This window comes from Lissotriton helveticus, chromosome 6, assembly GCF_964261635.1.
Source record: "Lissotriton helveticus chromosome 6, aLisHel1.1, whole genome shotgun sequence".
Taxonomy (NCBI): domain Eukaryota; kingdom Metazoa; phylum Chordata; class Amphibia; order Caudata; family Salamandridae; genus Lissotriton; species Lissotriton helveticus.
In genome coordinates this window covers 1,182,561,454-1,182,580,425 of record NC_136067.1, presented here as the reverse complement: position 1 = coordinate 1,182,580,425, position 18,972 = coordinate 1,182,561,454, and the positions used below count along the sequence as shown (strand labels likewise).

Here is an 18,972-nt window from a genome sequence, read left to right as displayed (position 1 = left end):
AAATATGAGGTAATTTCAGTGGTGGATATTAGTCTGTTACTTGGAGTGAGAAGGATAGCAGATGGATAAAAGGGGAAAAAAGATTTGCATTCATATAGCACTTTTACCCCTGATGGGTGTTGAAGCGCTTTTCTGGCGAGTAGCACGCCACTCCGGAACCCATAAAGGATTAGTGTTGAAAATTAGTATAGTATAACTATGAAGTAATTTGAGTAGTAGATATGTTATTCAGTTATTTGGGCAGTATATTAGTATAGTTGAATATGGAATATGGAATTTGAGAAGTGAACATGTTAGTCTGTTAATTTTGATTGAAAAGGATAGTGGAGGGATAAAAGAGTGAAGGATTTTCATTTTTAATTTTTTTTTAGGTCTTAGCAGTAGGAAGAGGCTTTTGGATGAGTAAAAATGAGTTTTGGAGGGAAGGAGTCAGAGGGTAGAGTTTAAAAAGGTTTGTTTTAGGGGATCGGTGTAGTAAAAAGAGGTGTCAGATGATGGAAGAAGGGGTAGAGCAGGAGAGAGTCTAGAAACGGTTATTTTGGCGATCATAGTAGTGGTATAGGGTTTGGGATAAATGAGAGAGTGGATGTAGAGGATATATTGATAGATGTATAGGATGAGAGATAGGGTAGTGCATTAGAAGGAGTAGTAGAAAGAAGTTTGAGATGAGTCAGAAGGTTGGGCTAGAAGATATATTGAGCGAAGTATAGGCTGAGAAATAGGCTAGTGCATTGGAAATGCTAAATTAGAAGAAAGTGATAAATATATAGATCCATAAGTACATTGAAAGTATATAGATACATAAAGGAAGTAAGTATATTTAGATTTAGAATAAATATATTGATAGAGGCACAGGATGAGAAATAGGGTAGTGCTTTGGATATGCTTTTTCAGGAGAAAAGTAACAGACACACAGATCCAAGTCTCAGGAGCCGAGGTAGCTGTCCGTATGACACATAAACTACACAACAGAAATAATGCAAAATAATGTGTGAGGACACTGTGCACGAGTCAAGAATATAAGGAAAATGCAGATGCCAGAACGTCACTTTAAGGAGCCCTTACACAGCAAGCCAAGGGAGCCTTAGGGGGGCAGGGCCACCCGACTAGAGCTAGCACGTTACTGCCAAACAAGAGAAACTTCTTCACGAATGGGACGAGAGAAGCGAGGAGCGCCAATGGAGGTCCCTGTGCCGCCTTCAAGGATTCAGTGATCGGGAACAGAAGAAGGCACACAACAACTCCAGACGGGTAAACAGGAACCAGACGCGACACACCAACGCTGGAACTCGGGACCCGGAAGAGAAGGAAGAGACCCGGAAGTGACGACGCATGAAGGCAACAACTAGAACGCGAAGCGTTTGTATTCTCGACGTGTCGCGTTTTATATGGGCGGAGACTCCGGCTTCACCTCCCCCTTTACTGCGGCTTTAACTCAGGCTTGGGCACAACCATGACACATACAAGTTCACTGCTCACTTCACACTCACAAAGGCTCAGGTCTCATTCTTGAAGTCATGCTGCTCAGATGCTCTTACTCAGGGACACTGCTTCATCACACTCTTCCCCTACACTCCAGCACACTGCTTTCCTTGCACGTAGACAACCTCACTATTCATCATACATTCACTTGTCACATTGCACTCATACAGTTACAGTGTAAACTGACACGGAGCCACCTCTCATCCTGCAGTCCATGCTAACCACTCAGTCTGCATGTGCTGAGGCACATTGCTTTCCCTGGCCACCCATTAATACACAATTTTTACCATGTTACACCAATCATAGTACACTCACATAAGCAGACTTTTTTTGCTGTATTCCGACAGTCACGCTGCTCACCATGCACTCGTACAAGTGCAGCATTGACTAACACAGGCACAACTAGCAGCCTTCCCTCAGGGAGTCATACATCTAGCCCTTTAGTCACAAAGGGATAGTCCTTCCCCACACTCAGCGGATTATCACTCACAATGCAGTAATACTTGATCACCACTCGCAGTACACTCACACCTGTCACGTGTATCGATAGAGGCACACTGTACGCTCACCTAGGCACAGTGCTTAACCAGAACTCTAAGCAGACCACACACCTTGTACTCTCACTGCAGAACTTGAAATACTAGGGGCAGATGAATCAAGATTCCATTTTGCGATTCCTAAATAGCGATTTTTAAGGAATCACTATTTAGAATTCTCAAAATGGAATGTATGTAAAAAATCGCAAATTTTTTGCGATTCCTTAATCTTCCTTATTTGCGAATTCACATTTTGCGAATTCGCAAATAAGGAATAATTTCCCATGCATTCCTATGGGCCAGGAGGCCCATAGGAATGATTGTGAAATAATTCTCAAATTGCAAATTCGCAATTTGCTAATCGCAATTTGAGAATTATTTCAAGGGTGCAGGGGTGTCTCAAAGACACCCTGCTGCACCTCTGAAATGTACATGTGTGTGCATATGGCGCACATACATGCCCTATGGAGCATGTGTGTGCGTCACATGCCACCTTCAAAAATGCCAAATTGTGCATTTTTAAAAGAATTCGCAAATTAATGTCAACTACAAGTTGGTGTTAATTTGCGATTTCTTAACTAAAATTCGCAATTAAAAAATTTAACATACATAGCATTTAAGGAATCGCAAAATTTGCGATTCCTTAAATACTATGGCAAAATAAGGAATCGCAAATTTTTGCGATTCCTTATTTTGCAAATTTTTGATGCATGCCAACATATGCAAAAATACCGTTTGCGACTCGCAAAGGCCGAAATTCGGCGAATTTCGGCCTTTGCGATTCGCAAAAGGCTTGATACATCTAGGCCTAAGTGCACAGGAGTCCCCCCGCAGGTATAGCGATGCAGTCCTCACCCTGCAGTCATGCAGGCATGCCTCTCACCCCACCCACATTCTGACATATCTTTCATCTCATCAGAGATACAGCCCTCACCTTGCAATCATGCAAGTTTACTGCTTACTGTACACCCATGCAGGCACACATCCACACACCCCACTCGCAGTTCACACAGGCACACTCCTCACTCTGCTTTCACACAGGTATACCTCTCATCCTGCAACCACAGAGGAACAATGCTGACCCTGACCTCACAATGACCTACAGCTTAACATACAGTTGGAGGGTTGTTTCTCACCCTTCACTTGCGGAGGAACGCTCTTCAATCTGCACGTGCAGAAGCACAATCAGCAGCCTGCACTCACATAGGCATGCTCATGCTGCTGCATTCAGAGCACATTCTGCACCTGTGCTAAGAGCCACACTCCACAGCCTGCACTCACATAAGCACTCTTCTCACCAATTGCACATAAAGGCATTCTCCTGAATTGAATTTGAATTTAAAAGTATTTGTTAAGCGCACGTATACCAGGCGGTTTCTTGGCGCTGAGGGATGCAAAACCTGGGAGGCAGAGGTGCGGGGGCTAGGGCGAGAAAGCTTGCAGAAAAAGAAAAGTTTTGAGCGCCTTGCGGAACTCAGGATACGAGGGTGTAAATCTGATAGTGGGAGGGAGGGAGTTCCAGAAAGTGGGGCCAAGAACAGAGAATTTCATGCCCCCCAATGTATTCTTCCTGAACCGCGGTACAAAAAGGAGCGCAGTTCTCTAACGGGACTATAGTTTTTAATTTCTGAGTTCATAAAAGCTGGAGCAGTTCCGGCGCTGGCCTGAAACGTTGTGCATCCCAGCTTAAAGACAGGTACATACCTGTTTCCCGTACTCATGCAGGCACACAGTATTCCTATGTGCTGTGGAAACACAGGAAAGGGTTTGCACCATGCAAATTCTGAGTGTAAATTCAAATGCAAGCTGCACTCGACTGGAGGGTCCTTTGTCTTGAATTGAAGCTTAACTTTAACAAATCAGTGATGCATTAATAACAGTGAACCATTTGGCACCATAAAGCCTGCAGAGTGTAGTAGATTTGCAAACTATCAAGGTTTATTAGCAGATTAGCATAGTTACAAACTCAAATCATTCAAGTTAGTCATAAATCAATAATCACACTATAAAGTGGTGTTCGACATAATCCAAAACAAATAAATCATAGCAAATACAAAGGCAGGTTATTTTAAGGTTTTTATAAGCAAATCGAGTAAGGTTCAGTTTTCCCTGAAATGAAATTCTCCAATGACAAGCAAAAGATTCAAATGAGGTCGGGAAAGTTAAGCTGCAGGTGTCGGAAAGTAACACCTCTAAAGTAGAACACATTGAAGGTTCAATTGTATAAATGGGAAAGAATTTGCTCCTGAGGTTAACTCTGTGAGCAGGGATAGAACCGAGTAAGTCCCAGGAGCATGGAAAGGAGCATATGCTTTCATGCAAGTGGGAAACCATATCTGAATCTAACCTACTCTTCATAATTAAACATACAGTTTCTTCAATGCAGGACAGCTCTCTATGGTTCCCAAGAGATGGGGACCAATCAAAATCCATCATTTTCTCATAGTTTGACTTTGCTCTCCTTCACAGGACTAGCACAAAGGAAGCGTACAGCTGCAGGACCTTCAGGAGAGATCTCGTAGAGGATGGTACATCATGGTCATTCCGTCCCCAGCTCAGGTGCAAGAAACTCATTATTCAGGACAGTGAATCTCACAAAGAAAAACAGTTCTCATATAAACTAAACATTTGAAACAACATATTGCACTGAAATTAATGTAGCCTGGCTCCAGAAACGAGCAAAAAATTAGAACCACAGCAGCCAATAAACATTTTAAACGTTAGAATGAATTTTTTAACTGAGGCCTACATTAACTTTGGCTAACTTAAAGTGAACGCACTTTAACTATTGCCAACCATAATGTTAGGATTACTAACAAAGGTCTACTTAACATGGAAATCACACTTTATATATGAAAAATGAATGTAGTTTAATATGCATTTTAAGCCGAAAATAATGAGATGACGTCAACGATTCCCCGCTCTAATGGCTCACAAAGTGATCATTTAAAACATTCATAAATTCCCCTCATGACTTTATTTCAAATGCCAGTTGACAACATCTGCTGTTTACGTCTAGACTTCTCAAGTCCTTTAGTCTCACTATAAAGATGATACTGCAACTCCTCAAGATACATCTCTTCCATGTCTTGCTTTCTCCCATCTCCCTTCATCACTTTTTGTCTTTCTTTACACTTTGACACAAACTTCCAGTCATTCCTCCAATCCACCTCACACATAATAATGAGCAAATAGCGAAGATAATTATTAATATGGGTGTCAAAATGAACCCCAATATCCCACTCCCAGCGCCATGAAGTCAGCTATCAGCTGCAATGACACCTTTCCCAATTGCCTCCCAGTTGCTTACAACGGATTCAAATCCTTACAAACTCCAGTCATGTTATTTGCAAACTTGTCAATTTCTTTTCTCTTGTCAGGCACGTACAAGCTGCACTGCTGGATGCATAACATACAACATATTCCGTCCTGTTTTTTGAGTAACATGCCTAAAGCCAGCGTGTTCTATACAACCATGGGCCTAATAGCAACTGGTTCTGAATTAATAGCAGACATTGCCCCTGCTGTGTTGGATGCAAGATGGTCAACCAATGTAGATAGCTTTTTAGTCTTCAAGCCATTCTAAATTACTCCTAGAGAAGGAATAATAGTTCTAATAATGTCATCTTATGTTTACAAAACACTACGCGTATGTCATCCATGAAACACCATTTTCTTATCATCCTTATTATCTATATGATACACCTTAGGAAACACTAAAGCTAGAATAGAAACTGCCTATCCAATACACAGTAGCCGGAAATAGTATTCTTCCCACACATAATAAACTCCACCAATGACTGGCTCCCTTCCACCAAACACTTGTTCTCTCAGGACTTCGAATCTATGAGGGCATTCCCTCCAACCCGTAATCTGAGGATTTTGAATCTTTTCCTTTTTTCCCATAAAACAAAGTTTTCTTTGCTTTTGCCAATCCAAACTCAATGTTGGGTGTATGCCAGCATCCTTTAATTTTTCTTCCTTCTTTTCGCACTCACCCTGAGATCCTCTTTGTCTAGTTTTCAAGTCCTTGCCCTCTGTCCTCCATTTCTTCAATAAACTCTTTCCCAGATTTAGGGCCAGATGTAGGTCGCCCAATACCAATCGGTAACGGCCGAAATTACCGAATTTCGGCCGTTACCGACCGGTATTAGGCTTTTGAGATGTAGGTGACCATTTTACGGATTCGCTAATTAACCGAATCGGTATTTTAAGGAATCGGTAAATTACCGATTCCTTAAAATATGCATTCGGTAAATTACCGAATCCTTAATGTAGGGAGCACTCAAATGAGTGCTTTTCCCATTTCAGGATTCGTTATTTACCACCAACTACAAGTTGGTGGTAAATATCGAAAACCCTACAAAAAGCACATTTTTGCAAATTATAACAGTGCCATGTGGCAGACATACATGCCCTTAGGGCATGTATGTGTGCCACATGTGCACCCATGCACTATTCAGGGGTGCAACAGGGTGTCAAAGTGACACCCTGCCACCCTTGAATGTGTTCCCCATTTTACCGAATCAGTATTTACTAATTCAGTAATTCTCATTCATACCTATGGGCCTGGAGGCCCATAGGTATGAATGGGAAATACCGAATCGGTAAATACCGATTCGGTATTTACCAAATCTTACCGATTCGGTAAAATTTACCGAATGAATACCTACATCCCATTTACCGATTCTAAAATACCGAATCGGTAAAATTCAGTATTTTAGATTCGGTAAATCTGGATTACCTACATCTAGCCCTTAGTCGTCTTACATGCCAACCTGTCTTTCTGTGCACTAGAAGGATCAATCTTTGCCAGAGATCTAATGAAAAGCCATACTGAATCCATGTATCTAGCGATATAATATGGTTTGTACATTAGTACCTGTTCAAGGACATATCAAATTTTGAGAAATTCTATTCAAAACGACCCTGATGATAAAGAAGACTATGTCTTATACTAAAGACAAGGAGTGTACGCGGTAAATAATGGTAGATCACTCCCTCAGTAGATACAGGCAAGTAAGTGCAGATATAACAATCATGCGTGTGCATGACTCGAGTATTCTTGCGACAGGTTAACGAAAACATTATTGGTATAGTTCCCATCTCTATTTAAAATCATCATAATAAATCTATACTGTTCATCTAGGTTAGTTAAATTGGGCTTAGCTACGTGGAAGCATGCTCAACTGGAGAATTTAAGGCCACTAATAGACAAATCATGAGATCGACTATGGCAATTGCTACTACAGTTAGTATCACCCTACATGTTTTGGTGAATTAGACACCATGGTTTCTTCAGAGTCAGACTACAAAGAAAACAAAAATCTAAAACAAAGCAAACTCTATTTGTCATCTTCTGCAAATCAGCAAGCTGTTGATTAGTTCAAAGATGAGTATATGAGTTTGAGTATCTTCAGAAAGTATCCCTATCCTTACACCAGTTTCCTCTAATATGACAATCCTACTCTTTATCCTGCGCCTGGGCCATAAGACGTTTTACATGTTTCAGGAAGGGTTCAGTTCATTTGTAACACTTTAATTGAATTCATAAAAAAATCAGTCAAGTCAAAATTCCTTTATTCGATTAATACAAATTAATCATAAAAGTTCATATGTAAATCACAGATATATACAATAAAACACCAAATAAACAAGTTAAAAAGCATTTAAAAACAATTCATCTCAACAATTGTGCAATTTCCTTGTTTTTAACGACCGACATAAAAAGGAGGTATCACAGAAGCAGGTTAGAGGGTCCGGCAACATTAGAAATAAAATACAGGGCCGAAGTCTGAAGTTGTGCTTGCGCATGATTGGAAGTAAATATCTTTTACGATGTTCACAATAAAATTTACAAAAAAGAACATGTGCAAGTCAGATTGGGACGAGGTACCATCGCATGGACAGCACGAGAGATCATTGGTAGAATAGGTGCCAGTGGGGAAACCAACATGCACGGAATGAGGCTTAGGTGAAACCTAATTAAAATAAATCTATGGTGGGGTTTGTTACAAATGACAGATAAGATTGTACCCCCTCACTATGCATTGGGCCCTCAAGATATTCTCGGACTGTTACTTTATTGATCTGGGCAGTGAGTCTAGTTTCGGCCGTAAATTTTAGGAAGTGAGTTTTTAGGGCTTTTTTCGATATGATCAAACCTTTTTATGGGGTTTCGAACAGAGTCCCCAAGTCCAGTGAGTATAGGGTGTTTTTGACATACGTTAGCCATGGTATCCTCTGTGCGTGTTCTAGTGCCAGATAGTCCGCAATAAACTGTTGGAGGAGGTTCACTGTATCTCTTCTCCATATGGAATGCCATAGGAGAATCAGTCAATCTTCATTATTGTAGCTCTATTCATGGAGGGTTTCCAAGCACTTTTTTGTTGAGCCTTAATCTTGTGTTCTTAAGTCAAAGCCACTCTCAGCAAAGTATGTCCAATCGGGAGCAGAGTACCTCCGAGTATGCACTCATGTTGACTTTGAACTCCTATGCACTGGCCTTTTCTCCTCACTGGCACTATGCTCACTTGTCTCTGTTTCTTCGTTAACGGTCTATGGGCTGCGCTCCTCTGGCACAACGCTCCCAGTGTTTCATCCTTCCCTCGCCACTTTTCTTATCACTGTGCCCCTCTGGCTACACTGGTTGGCCATTCTTCAGGATCAAAGGTTATCTTTTGCAAATTGTTCAGCTTGGCTCATTGTGACTACTCTTAGCTTTCACCACAGACTCAGCGCTTGTCTCAGGTTGTCTTTGAGACACTGGGGCCCACTCTTTTCCCCCCTCTGCTCATTCGGGGTGCTCTGTAAATTAGTGGTTGTGGTCGCCACTTCTTTACCAGCTTGTCTCACTCTTCATGTGTGAGACGATTGTACCCAGTTTTGAAGGTCACCGCACTTCAGAACAGTGTTGGTCACCAGGATGACTTAAAAAGGGCCACGCCAGCGGGCCTCAAAACACGACTTTCTGATGTATTTCCTTATCAGGACCCAATCTCCAGGACTAAGGTCGTAGCACTGCACTTGGCTCGGAAGGGAAATCACCACTTAGACCCTTTGAGTGACAGAACGCACCACATCAGCCAATCCCTCGCAGTAGTCCACAACTATTTTATCAGTAATATTCACAAGCAAAGATGCAGGCACAGCAGGAAGTCTCATGGCTCCCTTCATAAAGATTTCATGGAGAGACAGTCCTGTCATCTGATCAGGAGCGCTTTGAAGGCTCATCAGCATCAAGGGAAGGGCATCAGGCCACTTAAAAGATGTGGATGCACACACATTGGCAAGTTGGGACTTCAGTGTTCCTTTGGCTGTTCAAAGATGTTGGATACGTCAGGATGATAACTACAGTGAAGTCTCTGATACGCTTGAAGGGCTACACACAACATGCACATAAATGCTTTGTTGAAATGACTCCCACGATCTGACTCCAGAGAAACTGGAAGGCTGAACCGAGGGACCAACTCCCTCAACAACAACAGTTTAGCCATAGGGAGACTGTCATTCCTCCTAGTTGGTTCCACCCAGCTTGAGAAAATACACTCAATGTAGCAGATGTAGCAGAGACCATATCACGCAGGCATTTTGACACCAAAATCTAGTTGCATGCTATTGACAGGGCCACTTGATCTCCCTATATGGCTCATGGTGACCACAGTCCTCCTGCTCACATTTAACTACTGACAGGTGACACTTCTGTGGCACAGGTTCTCAGCAATGACAGACACAAGTATTGAAACAGTTCATCTTAAACAAGTGCACCATTTAATCTCTCCCTATGTGGGTTGGGCCATGACAATGTTTGGCCATAGGGGGACAATATGGCATCTGGCAAGACAGGTCTTCCATCTGCTGAAACTCAGATCTCATCCTGATTCTTCATCCACCCTGCTTTGACCCATACCTCCTGTTCACTTTCAGGGACTTCCTCCTGTGGAAGCCTGAACTCTTCCCATGTATCAGCAACAGTCAGCAAGAGGCTCGCAGCAACATAAATTTCAGAATCATGTTTATAGTCTCCACTGAATGTGCAATGTTCAGTATCTGGCTACTACATCCGTATAGCGGTTGCTAGCAGTCTCAATCACATCTTCTTGTGTGTGCTGCACATTTCACAACAGCTTTTTCAGTGGGCAACGGCAAAGCTTCAAGTAGGTTCATACATAATTTCCATTTCAGATGGCGGAGCCAGAGGACGTGATTAAATCCTTCTCGGACCACAACTGTCTGAAAACATCGACCACACCAAAACCTAGGAGGGAGCACACATCCGTTTCATTGCAGGAAAAATTGACGTTGTTTTTTAGTCTGGCATTCCTAGAGGTGGGACGTGGCATAGACTTTCTCTCAGTTTGAGGAAGGCACTTATGCAGTTGCTGTCCCATGATAGAGGACCAGACACATCTTTGTGTGTAAGCATCTGTAAAGGCTTTGCTACTAGGGGAATAGTAGGAATCCACTGGTGGCAGTAGCCCACCATTCCCATAAACGTTCTGCCTTCTCTTTGCCTTGTGGGAGGGATGCTTTATGGAATGCCAGAGATTCTCTCTTGATAAACGTTCTTACCTCCTTTATCAATATTGTGTTCTTGATACAAGACGCCTTTCTGAAAGTATCAAACTTTAGTTGGAGGCACTTCATATCCATTTTCGGGCAAATGGTTCAACATGGCGACGGTGTCTTGCATGCATCTTGGCTGTACAAGCCAAAGGTCGTTGCTGTACTAGACCAGGATTGAAATTGCATAGCTAAGGCAAGGTCTCCAAATTCATATTCAGTACCTGATTGAAGATTGAGGAGCTTTCTGTATACCCCTGTGGAACTCGGTACCCTGCAAGAATGTTATTATCGAAGCAAAATGCAATGAGCAACTGGTTGTATTCGTGTAATGGAATAGAAAAGAATGTGTGGCACAGGTCAATGACCATGTTCCATTCAGCATCACAAGGGATTTGGTACCACAGTACAACAAGACAGCAATATTCTTGACCTTTTGCAGGTCCTGCACAATCCACCACTTTTTATTTGAGTTCTGGCTGCCCATTGTAAGAGAATTTCAGTAACTCCCTAGTATCTCTTTTAAGATACCTTGCTCTAATATCATCACAATTACAGGAAATATTTCAGCTAACGTCTCTGGTGAGAGGTTGTATTTAGGCATTCATGAATACTCTGCATTCTGTTTGATTGTTATTCTCTCAGATTTAGCACCTTTGATCTCGTCAATGTCTTTACCAGTATAACCCCAGACTTCTTCTTCGTAGAGTGCTGCAAGTCAGGGGTTAAGTCTTCTTTTGTCAAAACCAAAAACAATCCAATGGCTGACTTTTGTGTCCTCTGTTTAAAGTCTGCATCCTCATTGTGTCTGAAGATCGACACGATCCGGTGTACAATAGATCACATAATTTAATTTGCAAGAAGATCCATGCCCAACAGATTGACTGGGCTCGAATCCCATATTACATAGTGATATTCCTCTTCAAGGGGACCTTTCTTTACAAGGACTGTAGCTGAACCTGGACCTGCTTGCTTGAAATGCTTACTACTTGAACGTGTGTTCCTGAAAGGGGTAGGTTTGGGACTACTACCGATTTTACACTAGAGCGGTTAGCCTCTGTGTCGATAAGAAATGACACAGATGACCATTCACCTATCCACCCACATATGGGCCACTCGGAACTACCTCAAAAACTGCACCAAGCATACAATCTACCTCCAATCTCAGGCACCTTCATTGTGATTGATCAGAACCTGGACCTCCGAAACTGTCGAAGACTGGGAGCTGCTGTAGATTGTCAGAACTGGTGGAGGGATTTTGCTGAACTCTGGGGTTCAGGTTCATATTAAACCTCAGGCCATTCATACTGTGCTGCATTAACTGGGCTTTGGCAAGATAAGGTTGTGGGGTCTTCGTTTTTGCATATTTTGAGTTGGCATCCTGTTCATTTTGGCATTTGGCCCTCAATACGCATTAAATTCAGATTCAACCTACATTCAGGTTTTCACTAGCCTACCTTGTTACAATATTGACATTGAGTTGTCTTTTTCAATTTTGTTATGTCCTTCGCTGAAATGGGTCCACTGGCATTCCTCTTTCCCTACTTTGTGTTTAACACCATTCCCATTATGCATCATATGACCACCATCTTGGTATCCAACGGCCCGCATTTTTGCATCACCACTAGGACCATAACCAAAGTCTGCCAAATCCTTTCTGTGCTCACTTCATCTCAGCCAACATAAATTTCTCTCTGATCTTTTTCTGTCTTGCTTCCAAATCATCACTACAGTAGTTTGAATTATGCAATATTTCATCCAAAGGCTTTGATTGCAAACAAATCACAGTCTGCTGACTATGTGAGCTAAACTCCTGGTACTAGGCAAGAATATACTGAGACACAAAATAATCCAGCGTTCCTCGTTCAGGTTTTTTGATACTTCTATGATGACGGAAAAGCCTGCATTCATAATAAGCATGCCCAGATTCTTAAGACTCTGGTGGTTTGCTATTTTCAACCGACCAGTCACTCTCTGGTGAACCTTACATTTAAAAAATGTAATCACTTGATTGTGTTTGATCATAACAGTAGGAGAAAGGGACATTTGTTTGAGCCACTCTTAGCGGTTCCTCAGTTGGCTGCTGTACTGACTCTTTGCACTCAGCATACAGGTGATTTTGAATAACAATATATAAGAAGGTGTTTAAATCTTCCCTAAGCACTTTTGAAATTTTCACTAACCGGTCACCCTGTGTGTACCAAAGGTCAGGATTCTCGCTCAGTTTTTCAAAATTGGTATGTAAATGTAAAATGATCACTGTGATTCTAAAGTACAATCACATATCCACTCCCATTCATTTTTCTCAATGGGTAAGCCTTAGACCCTGACTCACTTTTCCTGTTTTTATCTTCGGGCCATCCAGTATTGTCTGTCTTTTTCTTTTTACCATTCTTTTGAAGCTCACTGATCTCTAATCTTTTGATTATCACTCCACCTTTGGATGTTACCAACTAATTCCCTGAGATGTTATTTTAGTCTTGGCATTCACATGTTCTTAAGAAGTTACCCACTCATGAACATCTTAAAATTCTTCTTCTGATTCTGGCTCTTGGACAAATGATCCCCCAAACTCTGCTGCTATTCCTTCTAGAACCTCACGAGCCTCACATTTATGCCTAGCGAAGCGCTTCTCTGCACAGTACCAAAGGTTTCGCCTTTTTGTACCCATTTTTAATCTCCAACTCCTTGCTTCCTGTAATAATTTCTTTAAATTCTGTCTTTGACCTTAAAACATCCATCACTCGTACTGGAGCATCGTCTCTCGGGGTCTCCATCTCTGTGATTTTCTCAACCTCTACTCACAATGGGAGTTGTTTTCATTTGGTTTCTCGTTTCTTGATCTAAAGTAGTATCAGTGCTTGGACAGTTTTAATTGTGGATGCCACTTGGCAGGGGTAGTAATAGGAGTACTTGGAGCTCCTGATTTTGGAGCTGGTACAACTAAGGGCAAACCTCCTACAGAGAGACCTTGATCAGCAGGGGAACTCGAATCCTACTTGCTGATTTACTCCATTGTAATGAACAACATTGCATGGAGAGGGTGGAAAGCTCATAGACCATCCATAAAGTCATCAATGGAGTCACTATCACTTGTTTCATCTTTCTTTTCTTGAATTTCACCCCTCCCTGTACCTTCGTATGTATGCAGATAATTGCATCCTTATGGCCAGGGCGGGCCTGGGACTCCAAAAACTCCTAGACAATTTTGTAAACATTATGTTTGACTGGGGTCTAACAACAAATACATCCAAATCAAACGCCATGGTCTGTTATCGCCCCAGAGCAGATTGATGCATTCTTAGGTTGGCGGGAACACACATAAGTGTATAAACTTCTCTAACTGTTTGGGGATCCTGTTCGACAATAAGAAACACTTAGGGGAACCAGAGAAGTTTGAAAGTAACCCAATAGCCTCTGCATCCTTGTTCAAATTATTGCTTGGTTAAGGTCTATGCCTCTTAAAGCTGTTATTACTATTTATAAAGCAAGCCCTGCGCAGATTGTCTCCTATGGCACGGGAGTGTGAGGATTCATTGATAACTGCCAATCGCAAATAAGTGAAAATAGATTTCTTCGTAAAATATTGTCACTTACCAATTCTGTTCCATCTACTTTAGCGCACAAAGAACTAGGGGCCTGATTATGAGTTAATGCAGTGGCGCTGGCTCAACTACGGCTCCGCTGCACCAAACCAGCGCATATACAGCTGGCTGTATTACGAGTTGCAAAAGTACAACTCGCAATATGGTAAGCAGTCCTTTGGCCTTTCCCATGACGGTGCCTTGAAAACAGGCACTGCAATGGGAACGGCCAAAAAGTTCCAGCACGGCATGGACGGTGACGTCTATGCCGTGCTGAACCTGGGGAGAATACAGACAGGGGGGACATGTTGTGCCCCCCTGAATGTATTCCCATGGCGGGGGGACACAGGGGCTCTCTAGGGCACACTTTGTTCCTGGCCGACCAGCCTTTTCATGGCGGGGCTCCGCCAAGAAAAGGCTGGTGGGCCAGAAAAACAAAATATGCTGAATAAGACAGCGCCGGTCCCTGCTCAGTATAATGTATTGTGGTGCTCCTGCCCAACCACCATCGAACATGTGTTCCCTGGCGCAGCTGGCGGTCCACCGCTGATACGACTTACAAAGTCATAATCGGCAAAACTTGTGGATCACCACTCCTGCGCCACCGCGAGTCTGACCGTCGCAAGACTGCCAGATTCTTAATCAGGCCTTAGGTCTTCAGTACCTGGGGGATATACTGACGCTGGGACCCACCCTGCTATGGTTGTCAGTATGGGCCGCACCAGCAGCTGCTATGATGCAGGTTGTAGTCACTGTCTCAAACAGACAGCATTTACAATATCAACTGGCTAACCCATATTAGAAAAGATCTCCACCTAAATAACAGAAGGGATTTGTTTGACAATCCATCAGCAATCAATCATACCCATAAAATCAAGAGGTGAGAGGCTGAAATGAAGATGTTTGTTGAGTCATACCTTCTTAAGCACAACCCATCTATTGAGCCATACCTGCTTAAAATCCCATGCAATTAAAGGTTTTACCTTACAAGATTTAGGCTGGGAATGGCTCATTTTTTAGTATCATATCCCTCCACAAATGGAGTTATGACTGTGAGCTGTTGAATTGCATGGGCAAGGAAAAAGATCAGTGTTATGTATTATGATCTTCCTCCTTGCCCATACAATTCAAAAGCATTGCAGTCACAACTCCATTTTTTTTTTTTTGTGAATTGAATAGAGAACAACAAACCCGCATTCTGAGGCCTTTACTGCTAAGTTTAAATATTCGGAAAACTAAAGAGGCACTAGAGTATTTGCAATTGCTGCAGACTGATAGATAATGTGTGTCATACTATTTACAGATTTCTTGTCACTGCAGTCAAACTCAGGAGACTCGTTGGGAAATGAAAGTGCACAAAATGCATAATTCTGTGTTCACCTTTCCCGTTTAAGTCTGAAGCCCTTTCTTTGCCCACACTATATTGCCATGGTACAAAAGCTATGTATTATGTACTGTAACCGGAAGAGACGAAATGGACTGCTCTGTTTAAACACACAGACATCTTACATATCCTTTTGAAGATTTTATATTTTTGATGTGCTTTTATATTAAATGTTCTTATCTTTGATTTTAATGCTCTTATTTTGTGTGTATGAGTTTATGGTCTGACATTAATCAAATAACGTTTTTTGAACTGAACTATTCCTACTCCAGTCAGATTAGGGAAAGCATTGGACTTCCTAATGGTGAAATTTTCTATTCACACTCCAGTCTACACAGTAGTGAAAGTGATGGACGTTGGAAGGGTAAATTTACCATTTCCACTCCAAACCGCAGAACAGTAGGGAAAGAAATGGATTTCTGATGGGTAACATTTACCATATCCACTCCAAACAGTACAACAGTACGGAAATATTGGAATTTGGAGGGGTAAAATGTACTGTTCCCACTCTAATCTGAGATAAGTAGGGAAAGTGTTGGACATTGGAGGGGTGAAATTTACTATTCCCACTCCAGTGTGTGCAACAGTAAGGGAAAGCATTTGATGTTGGAGGAGTGAAATTTAATATGTTCACCCAAACAGAGCAAAAGTAGGAAAAACGTTGGATTTCAGGGAGGGGATTTAGTATTCCTACTCCAAACAGCACAACAGTAGGGAAAGTGTTGAACTTTGGAGGGGTAACATTTACTATTCCCATGCAGTCTGTGCAACAGGAGGGAAAGTGTATATTAATAATACATTCTGAATCACTTAAAATTATAAGCTATATTTTGAAAACAATTAATAACATTTATATCTAAACAATAGTAATACATAAAATTAATATATCAACTAAAACACAATAAAATCATTAAAAAACATTTTTTTAACCACAATATTAGTGAAAATGATAAAAGCATCAATATTGACAGATAGCAGGGGCATTGTGTTAGAGCCTGTACGCTCTATGTGTCAAGTATTGAACGCCGAAATTCAGACGTGTAAAAGGTGAGTTGGGTGCGGGGAACCGGACACTTGATGCGGTTTCTAGATATGCTTTGTTCTATATTGGTGGATTTGTTTATGTTTCTGTTATTTTCATATTTGCCTTCATGGGCTGTACTATGTCAAAATCAATAAACTCTGTTTATATAAAAAAAATCAATATTATTTGCAACAATATTACTTACCTCAAAAAACGATATTCTTGTCAATATTTGTGCATCACAATATTTGTGTTTCCCGATATTTAATTGCTACTATTTCTGTCTCCCAATATTTTTTATCAGATTTTTTATCCAACCACCCCTCACCCTGTATACTCTCCTATGCACCCAATGGAAGCTGCAGCTAGAGTCCTGTCCAGACCCATGTATCAGGAAGGATTCTGGCACTTCTAAGGAATTCCTTTCTCCTCTTTCCTCACCATTTTGTTAGTGCTCCACTCCCAGCAAGGAGATCCCAGCAATATACATATGCTGTCTGGAGAAAAGCAACTTCTTCTCCATCTTGTATTCTGGTCCAGGTTATGCGCTTCAGAAATGGAACCCACAGGTCCGCAGTGCTCCTGCATGCACACTACTGCTTCTAGCATACATGCACATGCAAACATAGTGCATGGAGCACGTCTACGTCAAGCATGCACGCACAAACAGTGCACATGATGTCACTTTTAGGATCATGGGTTCATTCCGAGTAGCAGAACATTAGATGAATGGGAGAGCAGGCGAGTATTCAAATCTCACAGGTAAAAAGCCTGTCACTATGATTCACCTAAACGGTATTTTGCCACCACCGCCCTACATATATGAAACCAGTGACAGCAACGGTAGTACTCTTATCACTATGAGGATGCCCTTGGTTCAGCAGTAGGTCTGGAACTTAGCATTGTCATCATTATGGGACTAGTTCACTACACAGATGCAGGGTTTGTGTGTTCCGTTTGAAAAAATCAGTAAACCAGGATCAAAGGTATGCAGTTTTAGCATGCAGGGCAGGGGATAGGACTGTTCAATATGCAGGGACATTCCCATTCCAACACACCTTTAAATCTTTGCATGTGTCTTCTGACAATGTACAGGAGGGAAAATAAAAACTGTCTATTTGCCACTCTTTCCCTGTGCCCAACTCCGTATTATCATATTAAGGTACTCCATGTTAGAAATCACCGTTTTGGTATTTTATATTTGTGTGGTGAGCTAGTGGGGGGCTTTATTACTGCAGTAGCCAATAATGGGCGAAGCTATCCTTAAAACATTGTTACCTTTTCATTTGAATAAGACCCCAGAGTGTATAGTTGAAGATAGATATTTCTTAACAACTTGAATATGGAATCATTGAACACTCTATCTAAATAATAACTATATTTTACCCAAGCAGTGGCTTATTTTATAATATATTTCATTCCCTTAGGTTGCAAAGGATGTGTCCGTGAGACTTCACCATGAACTTGAAAATGTAGAAGAAAAGCGCACAAAGACAGAAGAGGAAAATGAGAAGCTGAGGCAGCAGCTTATCGAGGTGGAAATAACTAAGCAAGCTTTGCAAAATGAACTGGAACGGGTGAAAGAGGTAAGAGGCATTTTCATGTATAAGACTTGTTTAAGAATATTTGTACTTTTTTTTACTATTTATCCTAGCACTTAAATCCATGTATGAGTACACTTTTAACAACCAGGTGGAAATTGGAATAGGGACCTTGCTTAGAAAAGATCCTCTTTTGACCAACAGGCTCATATTTAATGCTGTGTTTTTTCCTAGTTCCTGAAAGGTTTTAAAATGGCTAGTTTCGGATTATACAAAATTGTATGTTTAACGAGTTCTTGTGTTCTTTAAATGCCTAAAAAGTAGGTGTTACAAGTGAGCAAAAAGTATTTTTACAGCTTCAATCCAGAGAGCACCCTTACATAAGATCTGATATATTCTCTTAGCCCACAGAAGTTGTATCTGTTTATTGAAGGATCTGTAAATTAAAGGTTTGTTTGAACTGTCCACTACTGATTATATTCTACCTAGAAGGTGAAAATGAACTGCTGTTCGACAACAGCAGGGGATAAAAAGTTGTATGTGATGGCCATGAATCCAGTTCCCTAAATCCTTCAGTCTGAAGGGACTGCTGATATGTTTTCTTCTCTGGGGGGTTTTAAGGCTGCAGCCCGTGGACCGATGGTTGCTGCCTCCGCTAAGAAAACCAGGGAACGTCTAGATAAAATAGTCCAGCTTCAGCAGTCACTAATAAATGCTGCCAATCCGGTGGGCCCCTTAAATCAGACTCAGCTGAATCAGGCTAGAAAGGCTTTATGAGATTTTTTTGTTTTGGAAGAAATAAACAGCTTCCAGACTTATTGTCAGAGGTTTATGAAGAAAGCCAAATTGTGGGTAAGAT

General features: G+C 41.5%; 1 protein-coding gene across 2 annotated transcripts in view; it reads left to right on the top strand.

The window, feature by feature from the left end:
- Nucleotides 1-18,972, top strand: part of MTCL3 (MTCL family member 3) — a 275,713-nt gene that overhangs the window by 44,576 nt on the left and 212,165 nt on the right. For both annotated transcript variants that reach the window (XM_078648897.1, XM_078648898.1), the window contains exon 3: nucleotides 18,000-18,158. In XM_078648897.1, coding sequence (XP_078505023.1) covers nucleotides 18,000-18,158 — 159 coding nt within the window. The remainder of the gene's footprint in view (nucleotides 1-17,999; nucleotides 18,159-18,972) is intronic.